Consider the following 26,148-nt stretch of genomic DNA (forward strand, 5'->3'; position numbering starts at 1 on the left):
AAATATTTTATATTTGGTCATCTTTTATTATTAATCCACTTTATGGTTGAGTTTCTTTGATCAATTTTAGTTCACACTTTGAGTTCCACTTTGAAGTTGAAGGACAATTTCTTTTTTTTTTTTTTTTTGGCTTGAATTATAGAGAACATAAACATTTATCTTCTAGTGTAGAAGCACAATACTAGTTTTGTCTAAAATAGGACAACAGAGGCTTTAGTAGGAAAATGTGATTCAACAGATTAGGTTATTACAATTTTTTTTCTAATTAAGTGTTTAGAGTTTATTAATACTCGTCTTAGGTATGGAAGAATTCTAAAATTGTGAATTAGATATCTTACCCATCAAGTGCCTCTAAATTAAAGAATTAGTCGCTATAAAAAAATTACAACAATGGCTTTTATTTTGTATGCTTAATTCAGCATTCTCAATTATGAATAGATATAAAAAGTAATATTACATCCATTACAACATTAACATATTATTATTATTTTATTGGCTTCTTTATCTACTTGCATCATTCTCCCTTCTTTAGTGTGGTATATTATAGGGATGTACATAAAATAATTAAATTATGGTTAATCCATTAAACAATTATAACCACATTTTAGTTAACTAATTTAATAAAAAAAATTTAAAAATTATATCTATATTATTAAAAAATGGTTAATCAAAACTAAATTTAAAAAATTAATTTTTAACTGATTAACAAAAATTAAAATCAAATTTTATGTTGTGTTTAAATTGGTTAACCGATTTTTTTTTTACAAAACTGGATTTTAAATTTTTTTTGAAAATTCTACTTTTTTTGTGTAAACAACCGTTTTTTTAAATCGATTTTTTTTAAATTGGTTTTTATTTTATAACCGATTAAAAATCGATTTTTAAATTTTCTAACCAGTTAATAACCAATTTTATCATATAAAATTAATTTAATTAATTAACCAAATTATAATTTTAATTAACTCAAAAACAGATTTAGTTTTTTATTTAACCAAATTATATACCGCCCTAATATATTACCTAGTAATTTAGAATAATCTAGAATCAACTTCGTTAGGTTAAGAAACAAATTTATTCACTCACTATTTTGTTAAATTTTTTTTTACTCATTTTACTTTTTTTTTTCTCTCTCAACATCATAATCCACGGCCACCCACCAGTTCACCACCACTATACCAATTGTCGTTGTTGTCGACTAGTCACTTGCTGTCAATCATACTAAATACTAAACTCTAAATTCTAAATCTTAAATCTTAAATAATATTATAAATCTTTTAAAAGTTAGAGTGAAGGTTAAAAAGATAATTTTATAATAAAAAATTAATTAATATTCACTACGTATTTTCCAAAGATATATTTGAATGTGGACGATACATTTTAAAATTTGAGAAAATTTAAAATTTTGGGCCATCTAAATACTTTAGTTTACTCTTAACATAGAATTCAATAATATAGTTAAATCAAGCAATGGAGAAGAGGGAGAAGTGCAGAGAGATAAAATACTTGATAATAAAAATATTTATCCGTAAAACCCTAATAATTAAACTTCAATTAGTTAGCCTTTGCTAGAGACTATGTTAATTAGGTCAAAGCTTTTCATATTTCACTGAAGTGAATAAATGGGCATGCCCTTATTGATGATGAGGAATATAATATGTCACGCATAAAATGAGTAAGTAAACTACAAGGAATTATTATTTGGGCATCTTCATTATTAGTACTACTGGATGGTGGAATACATGATTGATGAGTTTGACAAAAAAGAATCAATTGAACCTCCACAACCTGATGATAAGAAAGTTATATGAACTAAATGGTATATGCCATGGATATGGTTGAAAATGCCAAAGGAAAAAAAAAAGATTTCTATGAACTTTTGTTTTTGTGGAATTGAATATTATTTCACAAAAAAGAGTACACTTTCTAGTGGAAGGTAGATGAAGCTGTAGAGAGAAGTCAAACATGTCATGCTTTGTACATACATATATGATGATATGATACATGTTGTAATGTTAGAGTTGACCCTCTTTTGTTTATTGAGATCGAGAGTTATATCGATTTAGTTTTGAGAACTCAATTACTTTAATTTAGTCTCTAAATTTAAAAAAAATGTACCACATTCAGCATATTTTTCATCACCGAAATTTAATATAGTGAGTGACGTGGCTTAGTACGGGGTGAAAATAAGTCAGGTCAGGCCAGGCCGTCTGCCTGTTATTCAGCCTAGTCTAACCGGAAGCTTGTTAAAAGGCTTGTTAATTTTTTTATAAAAATAAAAATATTATTTAAAAAATTTTTTAATAAAAATATTTATATGTAACATGTCATATATTTAATATTTATAAAAAATTTTAAATTTTTAACGTATTTAAAATATACAAAAATATTTATAATAAAATATAATAGATTTAAAATATCTCATAATTTTATTATAATAAATAATTATTTATATATTTAATTATATTTTAACAGGTCTAAGCAGGTCTGACAGGTCAATTAAGACTAATTAATGAACATGAATTTAGCCTATTAACGTATCAAGACTTTTAAAAGAGTCTGAATTTGTGCCTATTTTATAATAGACTAGATCAAATCAAACACAAATTAAATTTCAGACTTCTAATAGACCACCTAACCTTTTTTCTACCCCTATAACTTAGTCCTTACCTCGTCAATCTAGAGGACTAAATTAGAACAATTGATAATGTGATGTATATGATGAAGATGCAAAGAAATTCATTATTAGCACTTTTAATTTGTCACTTTAGATTTATGGTAGGCATGGCATGGGAATATTAGAATGATCTATATCTGAAGTGCAATTCGTTACAAGTTTATTGGCAGTGACCATTTTTCTCCCACTCGGCACAAGATTCATATTTCATGGTTGCAAATTAGGTATCAACCACAGCTAATTAAGGAGTTGGAACTTGGAATATTCTTAATTATTTTTCTTTGTATATACATATTGTACACTTATTTACTACAAATTATTACTCCGTCGAATTTAAATAGTTACTATATTTAACAATAAATATCTTAGTCTTAGAGAGAGAAAAAAAACATTCGATTTTAAGTTGTTAGGAACAGAAGAAGTGAATAATAAAATATTATAAAAGGATATTAAATTTCATAAGAGTAGTGAATTTTATAATACATGAGGCCATTTAATAGTATAATAATGCTCTAGAGTCTTTTTTAAGAGTTCGTATCGTTTAATAAAGGATTATGTTAGGTAATTAATGATTTTTTGAATAATATGAATAATTATGAATAAAATAAAAATATATTATATCTCTAAATTATTTATCTAAATTTTAATATTAGAATAATTATCCATATATCTAGTAAAATGAATATTCAATATATCTATTATTCACATTATTTAGTATTTTTATTGTCTACTTATATTTTTTCTTTAATAAAACATAAAAAAACTAATCGAACGTTTTATAGTAGAATAATAAAATTGATTATGAATTCAATTTTGGTGTTATCAGTGTAAAGAAGTATTAAATGTGCATCTAATTATATAATTTTAATTCATTAAAAAATAATTATTTTTTATATTAATTACGTAAATAATTATCTAAAAAAATAAATATAATCAGATAACGTATGTTTTTATACCGTTTAGTACATCAAAATTAAATTCGTTTATTACAGTAAAATTGTAGGATTCAATCTTCTCAATTGAGTTTAAGGTACTTTATCAGCTCAAACGTATTTTTTAAAAACATAATTAGGCTACAAAATATTCAATCTTAAATTATCATTATTTTATCAGATGTTTTATTTAACATTTATTAACAGTAGAGATATGCACTGCAACCTTGTATGTATATCCCTAGAAATATGAAATCCTTGTCAAAGATATTCGAAAAGTGTAAAGTGTGGGTCATATAGTGGTCCTAAAAGGTAAAAAGCGATGCACTTTTTAACTTTATGGAAGGCATGAGATACAACTAAGTAGAACAAATCATTCATGAGGTTATTGCTTTATACCCATTGTGTGAATGTGATAGAGAGAATGGTATTTTTAAATCTGGAAAAGTGTGGAAGAAAAACACTCTAGCTTGCACTTTTCGCTTTGAATTTCAGGTTTGTAGTGGTTACGAATATTGTGATGATCTATATCTGTAACGTTATTTGCTACATTTTAATGCTTGGAGTAACCATTATCCCTCCCCCACAAAGACCAACATTCTTATCTCTTGGCTCCAAAGTTTGCTTATTAAACACCAATATTAACTTCAATTTTCTACTAAGATTGAATCATCAGATTTCATGCAATAATGCAAACTCTTTTGATGCCATGTGTTTTTTTTTTCTTTTACCCATCATTCACTCATCTTATATATGTCATCTAACCAATTTGGATTGGTCTCGTCTGCTTAATTAAGTGTCAGATGTTCGAATTCTGTCTTGTGCATGCAATAATTCGTTAATCAGCAACAGATTTTTAAATAGAAATCAGATCTACAACGAATTACTCCTTGACTTGTCGAATCAGGAAATACCGTGGACAACAAAAATAAAATCTTATATATGTCATCTTAGGTCCTAACATACATAACTTTGGTTATTACATATGAATATTGTTTTCGTAGTAAAATTTGAATTACATCTTTCTTTAGTCCGATGTAGAATATACAACAATAACAACAACAACAACAAATAAAATCTTATCTCATAAAGTAGAATCAATTACTGAATCAAATGATACCATTAAATTAAATTTTATTATGCATATATCATGTCTACGATAAAACTGAATTTTTATATCTAGATTTTTTTTAATCACCATATATATAATTTTTTAGGTTTTTTTTTTTTACTTTTAATTCGTGTCTATTTTTTATCTCTCTACTTTTTCAATTAGACGTTCTGTCGATCTTCTTCTTGCGTAACTAAATTATCTAAAAGATTTCACTATCTTTTTAACAATAGACCATACTCTAACTTTCTGGCTTATGTCTATATAAATATCTCCTCAAGTCAGATATGGGTTGCAAAAAAATCCTGGCATAGAACATGCTCTAGCAAATGTACTGTGCTTAATATATGTAGTGAATATGGATTTTAGGAGAATGTCCTATAAATTAGGAGAGAATTTAGTCTTTAATTTAGGGAGAATCCTTTGCTATGATTCCTCCTGATTTTATCTTCAAAATCTATGCGGGTGTAATATCTAATATGCTTAATTAAACGAAATATTTGCACTATTTTGTGCTTCAACATTAGCAGAATTAAATAGCTTTCCTTTGAGGTTGAAAATACAAGAGAATATAAATAAGTTAAAGTTTGTTTGTTCGGAAAGAACAAAAAAGGTACAGGGTGGGGTCCTCAAAAGCGCTTGCAATAAGAACAAATAAGAAAGAAAAGTGGTTCACTTCCATGCACTTTCCACTTTAAATTTCTGGTTGTGATAATGGTCTAGGAACATTAGAATAATCATAATCTGCAATGCCATTGGTTACATGTGTTGCTCTGGAACATTCACATTTCATGGCTGCAAAATAAGTGTACGGATATCCACAAAAGGGTTTTTGAATATGTTCTTTCTTCATGTCTTTATATTGCTAAACTGCACAGATACTTCCATAGTTGAGTAACTCATATGATCACTATTTTAGAATTGTGGTATACAAATAACTGATGAGAGACCAAAAAAGAAAAAAAAATTACCTACTAATTAATAATTATGATCTAATATATTGTTATATAGTAAAAGGTAAAAATTTAGATACAGTTAACTTCATGTGAAGTTAATAGTTAAGAGTCCTCAAATAATTTGATAGGTTTCACTAAATTATCATCTAACGGCTATCAGCTATCAACTTCATATGAAATTAAGTGCACCTGAATTTCTACCGTAATAAAATCAACTTGAGTTTAACCTAGTCAGGTAATCACTTTTCTATTTAAATAAGTATTAAAAGTTTGTATATACAGAATTTATTGACTAATGGTATCTCTTAAACAGAATTCAAATTTGTGGAGATTAATCTTTAATAACATATGGTGTTTGAAATTTTTTTATAATATAAACTTTGGAAAAAGTTTGGGAACCAAAATTTTTCAGCCATTAACCAAAACTTTCCATAATTTACTTCATTTATATCATTTAATATCAGTTTTATTTTTTATTCCACTCTCTTATCATTCTACTTATCATCGTTCTTATCAAATCTATTTATTAATGATATTAATTATAAAATCATATCCCTTATTAGGTATTATTGTAATCAATACTTAATATTCTTTTTTATAATTTGATTTATATATATAAATACAATAAAGATTAATAATAATTATATTTAAAAACGATAATTATAATATCAATTACATTAAATAATTGTAATTAATTTTTTGTCCGTTATGATATTTATCATCAATTATTGGATATATGAAACATGAAACCTATCCTAATATATACTTTATATTAATTCAATCATATTCATTCAAAAATCACAAGAATAACACCATTGCAAGCACAATAGTGTATAAGCCAAGAAATTTTACAAGAAATTGTTTTTAACTAGTTTTGATGAGGTATGGTAATAAACCGATTTTTTTTTGTGTTTTTATGTGTATCTATAATTATATTGTACTACTATATTCATACACATAACATTCATACGTTTATATACATAACATCCATAATTACATACAACTAACATCTAAAAATTAAATTCATGTTTGTTAGATATTACAACCATACACGTATCATTTTTTAGTTATTGCATAAGTAACTATTAAGTTAACACAGATATTTTTAAATTTTATTATAATTTAATTTAAAAAAATGTCAAATTCTTAAATTAATTTATTCAATTGATAAATTTACTCATAACATCCATAAATTTATCCACATAACATCTATAATTTCATATTAATAACATCCATAATTTATACTCATAATATTCATAATTTCATACATATGATGTCTATAATTAATAAATTTTTATAATTAATATTATCAAATTTTAAACTATACATCTTATTGTATTCTTCAAATTATCTCATATGTGCACTAGTAGGTCGTGATTTTAATTATTTTAATATTTTTTTAATATCCATATGTATGCTTATTTATTGATTTTAATATGACGAGTTAATAATTATTTTTAAAAAAATATTTTTAAATTTTTGTTTATATTTTATATTTTATTTTTTTTAATAGTCTATATGTAAAATATAAGTTGTATAGTAGAAGTTGTTAAAATTTTTTAATTATTTAACTTTCATAATTTTTGCAGAGAATTATTGCATTTAATGGATAATAATGTGATTGAGAGATGTTAGAGATTTGATTTGAGAGAAACTGAAATTGATTTTAGAAGAACATTAATGACTCTAAATATGCGGCAAAATGATAAGTGATAAGGAGGATAAGTGATAAGCAAGTGACATACACTTTCTTAATTATTTTTTGGCTATCTAGCATTACCTATGAATTATTAATAATTTGATTCTATCGGTTGATGTTAATGTGTACTAGATACATTAAATTAAAAGAAAAGATAAAAATACAAATATAGTTTTTTCTTTGTGTGTTTTATACAGTTTCTTATTAATTAACAAAATTATAAAAAAAAAAGAAACTCTATCAAAGATAATTACGATGAAAATCATAGTATTTAAAATTTTGTTTAACGTTCCACCTAAGTTAATTTTAACATGTCAGACAGAAAAAAAAAACTATAAAAAACCAAAAAAGAAGTTATATTTTGTCTAAAATTTAAACACAATTTCTAATTGAGAGATAATATTCTCCATATTAATATTGTGTTTGAGTATTGAGTAAAAAAGTGTGGTGAGTCAGAGTGGTCCAAAAACGTGGGTGCACTTTTAACTTTTATGAAAGGTGAGATACTAGTTGATCATGGTTAAGTTTCGACAGAAACTATTTTAGTGGAATTTCTTGTCGCATTATCCGGTTGATACCCTTGGACAGTTACTTGCACTCTCACAAAATAAAATATATATATCTTTTTCTTCAATTTTTTTTGTTATTTCAAATGATAAATAAGGAGTTGGTTAAATAAAGGATAATTAATATACTTTAATATACTAAGATCTGGTTTTTTAAAGTAAATTATTTTTTAAAATTATAGTAATTATATTTGGTAAATTAAAATAAAACTGATTTTTAATAAATACAAGTTATAAAAATTGTGTTTGATAAAATTGTTTTTAACATTTAAAATAACTTTAATAGAACTAAATATAATAAAGTGAAAATGAATGATATAGATATGTATCAACACAAAATTATATTAAATTTTTTAACATAAAAAAAAGTACAAACTAACTTTTCAAAGTTTAATGCGAGTTAAATCTCAATTTAGTGAAATTTAGTCTGATGTTTAAAATGATCCCTATAATTTCGTTGGCTCCAATTAGAACTCCAAAATTTATAATTGTGGTTCCAACTTGTCCCTACGATCATCTCCGTCACTAAAATGCTGATTTGATGCAATTACATGATATGGTGGACACTATTTAAACGACGGCGCATTGGTTTCGCGCCCAAACCCTTTGGAAACCATGTCGTTTCATTTTTTTTGTGAGTTAAAACTCTCTTTCTTTCCACTACGACGATCATAAGTTGCCAAACATCAAGAAAACCCTTACACTACGTGATTTCCAAAGGATTTGCGCGCGAAACCAATGCACCGTCGTTTAAGTAGTGTCCACCATGTCATACAATTGCACTAGATTAGCATTCCGGTGACGGAGATGATCGCACAGGCAAACTGAAGCCGCAATTGTAAATTTGGGGGTTCTAATTGGTGTTAACGAAATTATGGAGTCATTTTAAGTATCAGGCCAAATTGAGCTTTAACTCGCTAAATGCACAAACATATTATCGATTTAATTTATCAAATACAAAGTGAGATATTTTCTATATTTTAAAGAAACAATTATCTCTCCAAAATATTTTATCAAATTAGCCAGGTTTAGAAGAAGTGCTAAGAAACTAGAACACACATAATAAATTTGAGAAATGTTAGATCACCAAATCATTTTTTTTCCCCCCACAAAAAAATATCAGTTTCTAGCATTCTCAATAAATTTGCTTGTACCCACTACCCACCAGCCATCCCACATTTTGTTGGTTTGAATAATATCTAACATTGATAGAAAATTTTATTAGAGTTTAGCTAAGATATACCTTAAGAAAAAATTATTAATTAAAAAAATATAAAAAATATACAAGAAAATTATTAATTAAAAAATATAAAAAATATACAAAATTTAAATTTTCAACGTATTTATTAAAATAATAAATTTTAATATTTTTATTGATGATAACCTTAAGTTCTTAACATTTACTCTAACTAAACTCTTAAAATATATTTGTTGTATTGGCCTAGTTTTTACATTTTTTGTTATCCATATTAGTACCTAGTAAAAAAATTAAAAATTGAGAAATTAATCAATGTTAAATTTTTTATTTTCATCATGTATAAGCCTATTATTTGATTAAAAAATTATTAAAGTTTTATTTTTTTTTTATCAAATAAATAACAACCCCTCCTATTACCCATATGCTCGTCATTAATACATGTTAAATTCGATTAATAGATTTAATTACAACATCAAATATGTTGAAAACTTGAAAGTAGTTCATTAATCAATCAATCAATTAAAATTACAACATCAAGCTTTACTGAATGCCTAGTAATACAAAATTTGCACTGCAATTAACATGCAACAATCTTCACTGTACAATTTCTCTAAAATAACAAAGAAAAAAATAGTCATTTCCAAGTTTAAACACTTCTATCATTCATCTAATCTTAGGGGGATTTTAAACAAAGTCAACTAACTATCATATCACCTCCAACTTCATATGATTTCTTTATAAAAAAAAATAAAACATTAAACAGAAAAAATTCTCATCTTGGGCCAGAAAGCTCCATAGCTTGGGCCAACAAAGAAGAGTCATCAGTGAGATCAGAGTAACGATCTGAATAAGAGAACTCATGGGCTTTGTTGGGCTTTGTTGTGTCATGGGCACTTAGTGAGGCTTCCCATTTCTCTGCAAGCCCATCACCTTCAAGCATGCGCACAACCTCAGACATCTTGGGCCTGTGGGCCGGAAGATATTGTGTGCACAATAGAGCTACCTTTACAATTTCCTCAAGCTCAATCCTGTCATAGTTGTTCTTTAGATCCTTGTCTACAAGTAATTCAAGCTTCTTCTCCTTGTGAATTTTGCTTACCTGAATCAATGTCAACAATATATATATATATATATATATATATATATATATATATATATATATATATATATATATATATATATATATATAAGGGATTTTTTTTATTTACAAAGAGTAGTTTTGGTGTGTTATTATTGATAACAATCTTTTTACTAAAGAAGAAATATCAAAGATTTTAAAAAATAGGTAAAAATAGTATTTTTCGCCCTTGATTTTACAGTGATAAATTTATATTTAAATGAGTACATAAAATATAGAGTAAAGTGACAAATAAATTTTTGAGAACTTATATTTCAAACAGATTAGTCTCTAAAAAAAATACAAATTAAGTCTTTTAGGATAACAAACGTGAACAAGTTAGTTCAAATAAAGGCCTTTTACCCTAATCATAGGAGCTAATTTGAAGATAACCTAATTAGGTAACGTTTGGTAGAGAGACAGAGACTGAAAGACTGGGAATGAGAGACAAAGATTCAGAGACAGAGACCGAAAGACTAGGAATGAGAGACAAAGATTCAGAGACAGAGACTGAAATAAATCTCGGTATTCTATTTGGTGCAAAATAGAAGACAGAAATTGAAACAAGAATAAAGTTCTAATTTAATTTGTACAAAGGGTAAAATTGGAATTAATTAATTAAAATGAGGGTATTTTAGGTATAAAATGTTATTAAAGTTTCAATCTCCGTCTCTAAAAATTTCAGTTCCTTGTGTTCTTAATTTTTGGAGATACTTTAATATTGAATACATAGATAGAAATTTTAGTACCAGTCTCTGAACCAACAAACATGATAATGGGTCTCAGTTTTTCCGTCTCTGTCCCAGTACCTCAAAACAAACGCTACTTTAGTTCTTTTTTCAGCACTAATCTGTTCGAAGTATAAATTTTTAAGGGTTTATTTGTCACTTTACTAAAAAATATAATTACAAGTATTTTTCGCAAATAAAATAATAAATTTTTTAACACAATAATGCTATCTATCCAAGTCTTTTTTGTTAATCAAGTCTAACTAAATTGATCTAACATAACAAAAATTAATTATAGTTAACATTATTCTAAGTTTTATTGTTTAACTTGATTTAACTTGATTCATTAAAAGACTTGGAATAAAGAAAGAAAGAAACTCACCCAATCAAGCATAGCACCTTTTTGGTTAGCAGCCTTGCCAAACTCCAAAGCCCTCAAGCCAGTGATCAATTCAAGAAGGAGAATGCCAAATCCAAAGACATCAGTTTTGTCAGAGGACTGGCCTGTGGAGAGATATTCAGGTGCAATGTGGCCCACAGTACCCCTGACAGCAGTTGTGACATGTGTGTCTTTGTGATCCAAAAGCTTTGCCAACCCAAAATCGCCAACAACTGCCTCACAATACTCATCAAGTAATATGTTTGCAGCTTTCACATCCCTGTGGATTATTTTTGGATCACACTGCTCATGAAGGTACAGCAGTCCTCTTCCTGCTCCTAATGCTATTTGCTTCCTTGTTCCCCACTCCAATGTTGGCTTTCCTTTCAGACGTGTAGCAACACTCCCATTGCACATGTAGGGATAAACCAAGAGCCTTTCTGTTGCTGTAACACAGAATCCATAAAGTTTAAGGAGGTTTCTGTGCACTGCCAAGCTGATCATTTCAACTTCTGTCTGAAACTGAATCTCCCCTCCAATTGCATTCCCATCTTTTAGCCTCTTCACAGCTACAACACTCCCATCTTGAAGTCTTCCTTTGTACACATTTCCAAAACCACCCTTTCCCAGTATGTTCTTGTTGCTGAAGTTGTTTGTAGCATTCTCAAGTTCTCTTAATTGGAACCTCTTCAGGTTTCCAAGGTACACTTCTTCATGGTGCCGGTCTGTAACATCAAATAATCACATCAAGGGGCAAGTATATTTGGACCAAATTCGTTAATCCGTGTTGTTAGATATATAATTATTCATATACTTCTAACTAGTATTAGAATTATGCATAATTCATGCTTCAAGTCCATAACAATAGACTCTTGTGTGAGATTATGAGCTGTATCAGGTACAAATTTACGATTTAATTTCAATGCACTATCAATGCGAAGCTTTCTTATACTGATATCCAATCAGATATTGCTCTACCACCTAAACAAAAGTAGTTAACTTCAACTAAAAAATTTCTTATGGCATGTACCTTTGACATCAAAGAATGCCTGCTTATTGCGCTTGTGCCTCCACCATATAACAAGTCCAAAGACAAGAGCTATAAAGGAGAGGCATCCAAGACTTAAGCCGAAAGCGATGGCGATTTTGTGAGTTTTCTGTGTGCCTGATAGTGAAGCACCTATGGAAGCAAAGACATTGCTGTTAACATGAATCCAAAGACTATGCAAAGGGTATGGCTATAGCATTCAACTTTAATTTACAAGAATCAAATAAGCAATTCTGAAAGTATCTTACTCTGAGTAGTGTTTAAGTCCATGGACATAGGCATCAGTGTCATTCCATGGCAGTTTGTTTCTTTTGCTGTTGTGCATACAAGGGGGTTTCCAACAATGCTGAAACAACATAAAGAGCCGAAGAATTTGAAGTTAACAACTATGTTACGTGTACACCAAAATAGAAATTTAATAAATTTGTTTTGGTGCATGCTAGAGAAAGAAACAAAAGATTCATATACCTGAATGATTTGGCCAAAATTCTTGGTACAGATCCACTTAGATTATTGTAGGACAAGTCACTGAATTGATTATCACAAAAACAACAACTCAACTTAAGAAGAAAAGGAAAAAAGAATGTACCATTTAATGAAGTAAAATAAAAAAATAATACTAATAATAATAAAAGGTTCATGGAAATTACAGAAAAGAAAGCTGAGCCATGTTAGCCACTGACACAGGACACTCCCCAGAAAAACTGTTATTATTAAGCCTCCTGAAACCATTTTAATAATTATTATTTAGACAAATCAGCTAATTTTGTAACTTACAAAAAAAAATAAAGAAAATAAAATAAAGCATTTAAAGCCTGAAATAATGATAGGTCTCATAAATGCTTACAAGTACTGAAGTGTTCTGAGATGACCAAGAGATTGAGGAATTTCCCCATTAAATAAGTTATTGGAGAGATCAAGTGTTTGAAGCATGGAAAGTTTGCCTAGCTCTGAAGGGATTGGTCCAGTTATGTTATTATTTTGCAGCACACTGAAAAAGACCCAACTTTGCATTAAATAGCAGTAATAAATAAATAAATAATAAACACAAGAATCATCAAAATCACACATTTTGAAGAGTATAGTGTTTTTTTTTTTTTTTTAACTTACACACTCTGAAGGTTTGTTAGGTTTCCAATGCTTGGTGATAGAGTACCAGATAAATTCTGACTTGGAATTCCTCTGCACCAAAACCAAACCAAGTAAACATACCCCATTTTTTGAAGTTCAAATATAGTGAGTAAAAATGGAGTCTTTTTATGAAGAAACTCACAAGCTAATGACAAAGCTCTGAGGAGAACATGTGACCATGTTCCAGCTACATGGATCAACTGCATCTCCATCCCAATTGTCCAAAATGCCATGAGGGTCCACTAGAGAAGCTTTTATGGCCATTAAAGCTTGCACTACATTAAAGAGTGTTTAGAGTTATTTTGAAAGCTTGAAAAGCAAACCATATTTGATTATTGTTTATGCTTTATACCTTCAAAGTTGATTCCTTTGGGAGAAAGTAAAGCATGTGCAGATCTCAGAAGACAGAAGAATGCCACAAGAAGAAGTGTAGATTCTGCAGTTCTTGAGAACCCCATTGATCTCAAAAGTAAAGTGAGTTGTTTCAAAATGAGAAAGAAGGAGAATTGAAGAGTTGAAGGGAGAATGAGAATCCCATTGATGAACAATCTTGTGTCAGGTGAGGCCCAAGAGGAAAAAGACATTCATGCTTTTGAATAATATAAAGGTAACTTAGCAACATGCCTGTGTCATTGAATCAGTTTTCTTTCTTTTTTTTTATATTATTATTATCAGGATAATACGTTCATGGCCTTAAAAACCAACCAATTATAACTAAGATTTTAAGAAAATAATAGTTTCTTCAATATCTATATAGTTTTTTTTTTAACAATTATCATTTTTGCCCCGCACTTGATTAGTAATAATTTGCACTCATATTTATAGATATTTTACGCACAAGAAGCATATAATTTGTATTTATATTTACTAAAATTTTGCATATAAAAATAAATACAGTTTGTACTCATGTGTTTCAAATTTTACACGTATAAATCAGTAAAATTTATTTGATAAAAATAATTTAGTGTTTGTACTAGTAAAATAACGATGGAAATTACTAAAAATTGTTGACTCAAAAAGTTTTCCTTTTTTTTAAGTTTTGAGTTTGATATTTATTGTTAGCAAATATTAATACATAAATGTAGTGTGTTAACTTGAGATTTGTCGGTATTTAACATGTCATGTTATTAAAAATAAAAATCTTATTAAGACTTTCATTTTATCACCCTTAAATTTTGACATTTTTTTTTTCTATCTTACGATTATATTGGCTATGTTCTTTACCCTCAAACCCTGTAATTTTTTAAATATGGAAATAATAGTATCCAATAATGCAAGGAGATAATGGGAAATTGAGTGTTGTGTGTGGTTAATGAATAATGATTCACATGAGGAGAAAGCGAAAAGAGGTACTTGACAATAATTTACGCATACCACAGCAAAACAAAACCGAAAGAAACAAAAATATATGAAGAAAAGGTCACTAAAGCACGGGAGATATCATTTGATTTTACTATCCAATACATACTATTAAAAATACATTACTAAGTTGGGTTACTAACGAGCTATAGTTCAAATGATATAATTTTTTCATATTTATTTAGAGATTGCGAATTTAAATTTTTACATTTTTGAAAAAAAAAATTAAGTTGGGTTGGTCTATACTAGCAGTTAATTCATTTAAATAAGTATCAAAAATTCTGTCTTGTACATGCAGTAATTTATTAACTAACAACAAATTCTTAAATAAAACTCTAATTCACAATGAATTAATCTTTAATTGGACAAGTTAAAGAAATACGTGCATGTTATGTTGTTTATGGTGACATGGTAATTATATGTAAAATTTAAAAAACATCGTTAAAATTAAAGTTATAATTTTTATTATGTAACAATATTTTTTAAAGTGATAGATAAAAAAATTATTGAAATATAAAAATGTAGAATTTTAATTTTAATAATATTTTAAATGTAGTTAATTATTAGACTGCGTTTGTTTTTTAGAACATGATAAGACAAAATATTAAGAACAAGACAAAATTTAATGTTCTTATATTCTGTTTGATAATAAAGTAGAACAAATCATGAAAATTTAACTTTTTTTTATTTTTTTTATTTAAAAAATTTGAAAAAAAAAATATAATAATAAAAAGTATGATTATGAAAAATTAATAAAAATAATAAAAAAATAAAAAATAAATTATATCTTTTGTTAATATTTCTGTGTTAGACAAAAAATATACTAGTTTAGTGTCTCTGAACATAATATTCTTATTCATATGTCATCTACTAAACACGATTTTATATCTCAATATTCATATTTCAGTATCCCGTCTTTATAAATAAACGTAGCCTTAACTTATAATCACGGAAATCACAGGCATGGTTGGCTTTATCTTAAAAAGATATACGAATCATATTATAATAAAAGATGTTTTTCAATAAAAAAAAAAAACAAAGATGTCATATGTAATGTATTTTTTATTCAAAAATTTAACTATAATTTTCATTTTTCGCCATACTTTATTTTTAAAAAATAGTAATAACAAGGTACAGTATAATTGAGTATAAACCACCATGCTTTTATTTACTCCAAAACCCTTTCTGATATTTTATTCGGTTTTGTTGAAAAACTCAAAAAGCTTAAGCCATAAGTTGGTGAGTTTATGCATGAGATGGATTATGCTCTCAAGCTTGGAATTGTGAAGAATCCAACATTCCCTGAGTTTGGCCATTCGGTAAAATTCCAAACCACAATATTTTTTTAGTACAAAGTATTAAGAATGTCAGAATCTCAAGAAGGAGGTGTTGAGATTGATGATGGATTTGGTCACCCACTAATCCATTATAACATGCCATATGAGCTGCTCCATTATTGGAATTATAAGACTTAGTTCTAACTAGTATATAAAATAATATTTGCAACGTTTTGTGCCTAAAATCTAGAGTTAAGATTTTGTTTCTTCTTTCTTTTTAATTTGCAAGTGTACTTAGACTTATTTAATAATAATTTTGTCAAGTTTAATTTTGATACACTAATAGTATAAAATATTTTACACAATGGTGTAATTATATTCGTTCTTTTAAATAACTATTCACGTGGTCAATGTAAAAAAGTAGTTGTATTACGTAATTGGATACAAGTGTAAAATTATTTTACATATCAAAACTAAATTCTAATTTTTCCTTTCTCAAAGATTAATACAAAAAATTGACATAATAAGGATAGAGAGATGAAAATATTATATTTTCATGGGTAAAATATATTTTTTGTCTCTAAAATTTGGTAAAAATTTAAAAATATCTTTAAGTTTTCGATTGGCATCAATTATTCGATTGATCTTAAATTTTTTGAAAATTTTGCTGTGAGAGATATATTTGATGCAAATAAAAAAAATTTGGGACAAAATAAAACTTAGAGATATTTTTAAAACTTTTACCTAACTTTAAAAATAAAAAATATACTTTACCATATCTTTATTATTAAAACATTTTATCATGGAAATTAAAGCGGTAAAAATGCCTTAAAATGGATATATTATTGGAAATTTTTTTTAAAATGGCAGTAAAAGTTTTTTCAGACTCCGTTAAGTCTTCTTATCTTTTTTTTCCCCCTTTTTCTTTTTCTTTTTTTGATGGTGAAAAGCATTTTGTTTTTTATCATTTCATAATTCAAAATGCCTTTCTCTTTTTCCTATTTTTTTGTTTCTTTTTGTAGGATGTGAACAGCAGGCCTTTTAGATTGAAATTACATAACCAGTTTTTTTCATGAGGAGCAAAATGCAAATGAAAAATAGTTTTCAAAACAAACCTAAGCTATTAAGAGAAAAAAATTAGAAAAACAAAACAAAATTATCTCTTAATATGGTTTGGAGAACGAACTTTTCTAAGGAAGACAATATTTTTACAATGCAAAGAAGAAAGAATAAATGAAAGGAAATGTTCAGCAACCCATTGGCCAGCGGCAAACCCTTAAATGGAGCTCAGTACCGCGACGGATTAGTCTTTGACCTGTCGGGTTGGGGGATACCGTGGGAAACCAAAAAAAAAAAAAAATGAAAGGAAATGTTAGTGTATGGGTGCACTATAATGATAACATCAAATAACATACACATAAAGGTGTAATATTTATGTATGATAATCGAGTTTTATTTGTTGTCATTCTTTGTAATTTTTAGTTTTACTATGTCTTTTGTATTTTGTAGTTTGTAGAGTTCCAAAGCAAACTTTGCCATGCAAAATTACACAAAAAATTTTAATTTTTAAACTCATTTTTAAAAGATTATTTATTTTTTAAATTAATTCTCAAAAAATTTATTATTTATATTAGTCTCTCATAATACATTTACCAACTCAACAATTAAATATGTACATCTCAAAATTCTACATTTTGATTAAAAGAATTATCTTTTATTTTAAAATAATTATCGTTTTATTTTGTAGATTCATAAAAAAATTAATATATGTAAATGACTTTTAAATATATTATTTTTTTCAATAAATTCAAAAAAGTGAAAATGACGATTAATTTAAAATAGAGAGAATAATTTGATTTTTTTTTTTATAGTATCTCCCAACCTGTATGGCAGGTTAAGGACTAATTCGTCGCAGTACCGAACTCTATTTAAGGATTTGTTGCAAGGTAGAATTTGAACTTCCAACACTTGTTTAAGCGGACTAACGAGCTAACCACTAGACCAATCTAATTTGGTTATAATTTGATTGTTATAACCGAATAATTGGCATGATGATAATACATCATGTGTGTGTTTTTTTCAGATTTCAAAAAACACTATAGGCTAGACAACCAACACTATGGGGCCATTTTGGTTTAATCCTCAGCAGACAGTCATACCCTAAATTTTGTTCAAAAAGGGTAACAAATTTTTAAAAGCAAAAGCTGCCACTCCTCTTCTTCTTAGACCCACAACTAGTTTTCACTCAATCATGTTTCCTTCTTTTTGCTACTGATTATAACTTATTTATTTATAATCAAATTCCCCTTATTATAACAATAGATTCTAAGCCATTAGTGCTAATTATTTTTGTTAATTATGACCGAATATTTGATATATTACTTGTATATGAGATGAAAAGGGTGAATTATTCAATAGTGATTGTAATTGTAGGTAAAGAGATATTGTTAGTCATAATTTTATGACGGTACAATGCAATAAAAATCGTTACTAACGATTTGTTTAAAATAATAAAAAATTAGTAAATAAAATTGTTAATCATAATTTTTACTTAAAAAGAAATTATAAAATATCTATCACAATTTTCTTTTTTTTTTCTACGATCTCCATATTAACCAAACAATTAGTATTCTATCAAAAGTTTATTTTAAAATTCAACAAAAGACGCATGCTCAATTATAAGAGAGATAAATTTGGGCTGCTTTGATTCTTCAAAATCGAAAAAGAATACATAGTTTTTGAGTTAGAAAGATATCAATAATACTTAATTAGTTTTAAAAAAAAGCTCAATATAATAATATAAAGTATAAACTAAATTGTCAATGAGTCTTAATTCAAATGATATATGTTTTTTTTTAATTAAGAGATCTCAAATAAAATAGGATAATTCTTCCTTTATGGTGCTAGTTTTGAGACAAAATCAAATTGATTATATATATAGAGATGGTATTTAAAATATTAAAAATAAATCGTAAATAGACAAATAAAAAAAGTGTAAATAGTTCCGCTCATCAAATTAATTAAAGACATTAACATATTTTCATTAGTTTATTTTATATATTCAAATCCATATATATATATATTTTTGTGACATTCAAATTCATATATACGTTTATAAAATTATTTTTATGTAAAGCATACATATTAGACATTAGACTGTGTTTGATGATTGTCTCAAAAAAAATAAAGATATAGACACAAAAATATAAAAATACACGAATATAAATATACACAAATTTTACAGTATATTTGATAATAATAATCATAATATACAAGATACATTTATCTAATTCAAAAATTAATTTTACTATAAAATCAGAACAACTTTAACATCACTACCATTATTATCACTACCATCATTATCAATTTCTACCACCATTATTATTGTTACTGATTTTTTTATTTTATTTCAAATAAATAAAAAATTAACAACTCCAATTCAAATATCATTTAAACAATTCAAATTGAAAAAAAAAAAAAAAAAAAAAAAAAGACACAAACAGATCTATATATGAGGGAGGGTGAGAGTTTGTTGACGCATTGAAAGTGAGACAAATAATGGGAAAAATAACGGAGATAACAAAAGGAGATGCGGAGGCAAAAGACAATGTTGGACGATTTTCTTCGTGCTCGGAGTTACGGCAGCGTTCGACACAAGCAATTTTCTTTGTGTTTGCGATTATAGCGACATTAGATCTACAATAATAGTCGACCACTCCAGTCACCAACACTATTTTTTATCACTAGACGAAGATAGAGATAAAAGAGATAGATGAAATGAAGGCGATGTTGTTGGAGACGGTGGTGCCAGAGAGAAAAAAAGAGAATAAACACAAAGTGCTTTAGAAGTGTAGCTACTTAATATATTTAGGATGATAGAGAATGAGAATGAAACAAATTTGGAAAGGAAGAGTTGAGATGTAATAAAAAAGTGCTTAAGAAGCGTAGCTACTTGATATAAAAAAAATATATTTTTAAAAAAATTAATCGGACTTTAAATACGGAGCTCTATTTTTCTTATTTATCAGTTTGTTTAATATCTCGACGAGTTATAAGATGCTTGCTTCAGTTCACCTAATTACTCTACGAACTAAAAATTTGTATGCAGTTCGTTGATTAGCTTAATTATAAAAAGCTTCTTCTCCTCTTTGAATTTTAATTTCTAGCTTCTCTCTCTAAGATTCTCTCAATTTTCTCTTTCAACTTTCTCAATTCCCTCTCACCCTTGAGGTTAGTTTTGTTTGTCTTTGTTCTTGTTTTTGTTTAATATTTATGTTATATTTATTTATTTATTCAATTTATATAATGTATTATTTGAATAATTAGATTAGTATTATATAAAAATAATAATTAATTGTTATAAAAATAAATATTTAGACATAGTTAAATTATGTAAATAGTTAAATTAGTGTTATGTGAATTGTTAGACTAGTGTTACATAGAAATAGTTATTAGTTATTATAGGAATAAATATTTTAAAATTGATAATAATATATAGAATAGTTTTTAATTATTATAAAAATAAATATTTTTAGTGTAGGTTATAATATATAGAAATAAATATTTACAATATAATTATTTGTGATTTGGAGCAGGATTTGCATATTATTAGCATTTAAATAATGTTATAGTAATATTATTTGAATAATTAGATTAGTATTATGTAAAAATAATTATTAATTATTATAGAAATGAATACTTAAGAATAGTTAGATTAGTATTATGTGAATAATTACATTAATATTATGTAAAAATAGTTATTAATTGTTATAGGAATAAATATTTTAGAATATCTTATAATTTTAGAGTTAATAGTAATATATAGAATAATTTTTAATTATTGTAGAAGTAAATATTTTTAAAATAGATCACAATATATATAGATATAGATATTTACAATAGAATTGTTTGTGATTTTATTTTAAATTTAAAGTGTATTTAGAGTAATATTTGCATATTATTAGCATTAGTATTATGTGTTCTTTATTAAGTATAATAATAAATTATTAATTTTGACGATTTGGACATGTATAAATAAATTATGTATTCACGAGATTATTTTTTATATTTTTTAAGTTTTATATAGATTGTACGGATGGAGCAAAATTTGTAGAGAGGTTATGAACAAAATTTGTTGAGAGGTTATGAACAGAACATGTATAAATTAGATAGGAATAATCATATTGTCAGAGAACTTTGACATATGGTATAAAATTTAAATTATGCATTCAATGTGTATAAAAATTATATTTTTAGTAGTCGGAGTTTTATATGATTTTGTTTATCTTTTTAGGGTGGTAGAATCTTACGTACTAAAAAAAAATACTAACATGCCCCCAACAAACTAGCAAGGCCATTCTTTACACAAGCTAGCTTCAGTCATGTACCTACATGCTTGACTAGGATCATGACTGGTGCAAGTGTCTGCTTTGATCAAGAGGTGGCGTTTGGAGTCACATACTTTTCATTTGTTCTGTGGGAGATGACGATCATCTTGGAGGATGTAACTTACAAGTTAGGATTTTGGATAGAAAGAAATTCTATTAGTAGCTATATGATAAGATGGAAGATATTATCTAGTGAACGTAGCATAGAAAATTTATGTATGCAGTTACTAGGAGCTATACCGAAACTTGTTGACAGACAGAATTAGAGTAAGTAGGTCATTAATCTATCATGATTTCGGGCGAAAGTGTACCATGATTTGGAGAGGATTCCATGGAAGAGCGATATATGTAGTACACTCAAGCGTATATCATGCAGATTATAGGAGGAGGTATGTTGTTTTCGGATGCGTCAGACTGAGTCCATATAAGGTGGATGTGGCTCCCACTTTTAGAGAATCTTAATCAGTGTGGCTAGATGTCTTAGGATTCTGCTGTTCTAGCCTTTCTCTACCATCAAATGTGTCAAGCCACACATAGTAGGCAGCAAAACTTGGTAACTGTGATGCTCTGTTCCTTTTTTGGCATATCATTACATTATTCTATGTCAACTCCAAGAATTTGATGAGTGGAAATTTTCCTTGACTCAAAGGTATTTAGTCTTTATTATTTATTTTGTCATTCTCAACTCTTCCGATTAAGAATGCGTAATTTATGAGAACTAATAGGATTTGCAGATGGTTGGGATACGAGCCCGTTAGGAATCGTAAGGAGACTAGACTGAGGACCTGGAGACGGATTCTCAATAGTATTAGAATTACCGACATAAGTAATCTATATATTTGGACTTAAGTACAAATGTGTTCGTAAGTAATTGTCTTGTCATATATTTTACAATGTGTGGAACTTGTACATGTTGATTGGATTCTTTATGATGACCCACTCATCCAGCACATCGTTTCGGATAGCGTATTACAGGATGAGGGTACATGGAATGTTGTGTACCCTCTACTATGCTTTTGATTGTCGAGTAGCACCAGATGGACCATGTAGTTAGAGAGTTCGGTTCAGATCAGCATATTCCTACATCACCACTCAACATCAATGTGATGCACGGTCATGATAGTAGCTGAGGCAAAGGGGAGTGGTACCCAAAGTTCTTGCAGGGTTTCCTTCTTCTCTCCCTCTACTACTACAAATACAATAGACAATTTATTTGAATTTTTATCTTGGGTGACAGCCATAAGCAAGATGCCTCCATATTTACCATGCAAGTGAGTACCATCAATAGAGATAAACAGTTTACAATTCTTGAAAGTATCAACACATAAGTTCGTTTAATACTGCATATATAACTAAAGGCAACATAATGACACATACATGGTAAGTACAACTACATTGCAAATAGCCTCCTAGGAAGTTTATTGTACGAATCCTTCCAATTTCCGTATATTCAAGCGATTACCTTCTATTTTGCAAGCCAAACTTTTCTATAGGATGCTTTATAGTTAAAGTGGGTTTTAACAAATCCTTGCAAAACCCTTATGCTAATGGTTGGATCGGCTTTTATCATTAAGAAGATCACTTGAGCTATCATTTTCGAGTCCAACCTTTGATGATCTTGTTTAATTGATGTTTTCATAAGAATGAGGATCATTGTATTTTCTCATCTCCCATTTTTTCTACATTTAATGATAGAAAATGCGTATGCTCCATTGACAACCCATTTTAAACTGAGTGCACTAAACTGAATACTTCACATGGCCATTTGCTAATATTTTATATCTACAGTCCTCTTGATGCTATACATTTTTATTGCCATAAGAACTTTCTCTTTATTCTCAAACTGTTGCCCAACTACGAACTCATTAATTGGATCATCATCGAGACCTCCCTGATCAGTATACCAATCTTGGTTCATTGCATCCAGATTCAACGTAGTAAAGTGAGGGAGATGATCATATGGCTGGAAAATATCAGGCTGAGTCAGTACGAATTGCGAGTTTGTAAAGTAGTTTCTCAATATCCTCCTCCTCATCATCATTATTAGGTATATCAATCAGTTCAACTTCTACCTTCTCACTATTGGATACAGGATTAATTAGATATAGATTGATCATTGGACCTCCAACTGCAAAGCTCTCGTGGCTTTCAACATCTGCTTGCCACATGTCTTCTGGTGGTATATTCAAATCTTCATGCTTCAACCCATCATTACTATCTTTAGGTGGCATGTTTAGATCAACCATCAATCTCCTAATGTTTCTTCTTTCAACCCCACCTAACTGGGTGTCATTACTATAGTTGTCAGAATCAAACCGATCAAGTTATTGATTTACTAGTTGAACCGGTTGACTCAGTTCCACATAAATATAAAAATATAAAACAATAAAAAACTTAAAATTAAAATTTTAAATACATATTTTCACTAATATTTAAGAATAATCATGTCTCAAATTCTAAAAATAAATAATATAAAAATAAACATAAATTTTGTCAGTACTGCTATAATAATATCTTAATTTTAACACAATAAGAGTAACAAACATATTAGTACATCACATAATTAATTCACAAAGCCTATCATCTAACCATAATATCAATATATCTCAACATTAACATCAAAATAGATAACCTTAATCACAACACTAGCATTGAAATAGATCAAGCAGATTAATAAATTTATAGTAAAATTTATATTTATATTAATAATGGTACATATTAAAATATAATTAATTCAAAAAATAGAGAATACAAAATTAAATTAAATTAGATATCTATAAAATTATTTAATTGAATGTTTACTATGTAATTAGTTTTTCGTCATATATAATAATAACAAACATCATGGCTGCAACCATGAGGTTTCAAGTTCAAACCTTATCCTTATTATTTTGGAAAAAATTCCGGTGTTACTAGACCGGTCTGGTTGGATTAGTTTTTGTCAATTCTCATTGATTTTAATCGATTTTTGTTGCTTCTTATCGATTTACATCGGTTTTTATTTTTGAATGGTCTAAAAAGTAAATCGAATCGGTTTGAAATTCGATTCATCGATTTTTTGATCGAATCGATCGATCTAATTTGGTTTTTACAACTATGGTAATCACTAATATATGAAAAATTCTCCTCACATAGATCAAGCAGATAAATAAATAATTCCAAAATATAGATTCTAAAAAATTAATTGTACCAATCCCTGATTAATTTTGTTCGGCACAACTTATGATGCATAGATATTGAAAAAAATATTATTTTAATTTTAGCAATATTTTTTAAAATTTTAAAGTTACATAACTACATACAGTAATATAGTTATACTAAAATTACATAAATATATAATCAGTTTTTATATTTTATGTACAAATTAAAAAAGAACAAAAGATCATTTTCAAGAGTTAGAACTTACAAAGTGAACAAAGAATGTACAGAAATTGAGGACCCAATATAAAGTGATAACAGCTAAGAGGGTTAAATGAAACTGAAGGAACTCAAGGAAGGGACACAACAACAATTACATTTGTTGTAGTGTTTCTTAGCACTCAGTTTGTGTGTATTATTTCCCTTTGTCTCTTCTTGTACAAAGGCCACCCTACTTTTCCCGTAGCCACTCTCGGACAAAAGTTGCCCTGTGCGAGAAGGCACTTGCAATTCACACGTGGCATGGCATATTGTAATTGGAAACTTGATAAATTTTTGAAATGCAACTCCCTCTAGTTTTAGCAAGGCAGGTCCATTAGTTAGCATTTGATTTAAGGTAGAAAAACTGATGTTGGAACTAAAATTTAGTATTATATTTATTGGTTTGAGATTATAATGAAAATTTTAATTTTTTTAATATTTTTAAAAATTAGAGACATAGATCACTAAAATTTTTTGAGAATTTTTTTTCTCTACGATGTGTTACCTGCTGGGCCGCCGTGGGAAGCTGTCGATCACGAGAGAAATTTTGAAGAGAAATCAAGTAAGAGAACATAAGATGATAAGACATTACATCTAACTTAAAATCTTAAGATAATAAGTTAATAGGTCTCTCATCTTATAAACTCCTCACTCTTCCTTATTTTTTTTAGGAAAAACTACCAAAAGTACCCATGAAGTTTACGAATGCTGACAAAAGTACCCATAAACTAAGGAAATTAACGCTGTACCCATGAAAGATTGATTCCGTATGACAAAAGTATTCAAATCCTAAATTTTTGTTGATTTTTTAATAAAATTTCTAAACTACCCTACACTCAACCTCAACTCACTTTTTCAACCTTTCATAACCCAATCTACACCAACCCTTGCCATAGAGTCCGAAACTACTCCCACAACAAACCAGACCGAAATCAATGGTAGTGGTGGTGGTGGAGGATCGGACCTCAGCGGATTCACTCATAAGTTTACAATCCATATCCAAACCAAATATATCAAACACCAAAAAATACTCAACATATAAAAATTTTCAAATTCATTCATCCAATTTCAATTCACTTTAGCAAACCTAGAAGTAGAAACAGCCATCAACCATAAAAAATCAACAAATCCATTCATCAAATTTAAAATTTATTTCAGCAAAAATTAGAAGTAGAAGTAGCCATAAA

General features: G+C 27.7%; 1 protein-coding gene across 1 annotated transcript; it reads right to left on the reverse strand.

Moving 5' to 3' along the window:
* Nucleotides 1-9,615: 9,615 nt before the first annotated feature.
* LOC112716652 (protein NSP-INTERACTING KINASE 1) lies at nucleotides 9,616-14,170 on the reverse strand. Its single transcript, XM_025768602.3, has 10 exons — nucleotides 13,892-14,170; nucleotides 13,682-13,814; nucleotides 13,519-13,590; nucleotides 13,256-13,399; nucleotides 13,059-13,130; nucleotides 12,877-12,936; nucleotides 12,657-12,754; nucleotides 12,391-12,540; nucleotides 11,364-12,085; nucleotides 9,616-10,235 (listed from the first exon to the last, which is right to left on the reverse strand). Exons 1-10 carry the CDS (start codon nucleotides 14,121-14,123, stop codon nucleotides 9,909-9,911), a joined length of 2,010 nt encoding a protein of 669 aa, XP_025624387.1. The 5' UTR covers nucleotides 14,124-14,170; the 3' UTR covers nucleotides 9,616-9,908.
* Nucleotides 14,171-26,148: the final 11,978 nt, after the last annotated feature.

This window comes from Arachis hypogaea, chromosome 10, assembly GCF_003086295.3.
Source record: "Arachis hypogaea cultivar Tifrunner chromosome 10, arahy.Tifrunner.gnm2.J5K5, whole genome shotgun sequence".
Lineage (NCBI taxonomy): Eukaryota > Viridiplantae > Streptophyta > Magnoliopsida > Fabales > Fabaceae > Arachis > Arachis hypogaea.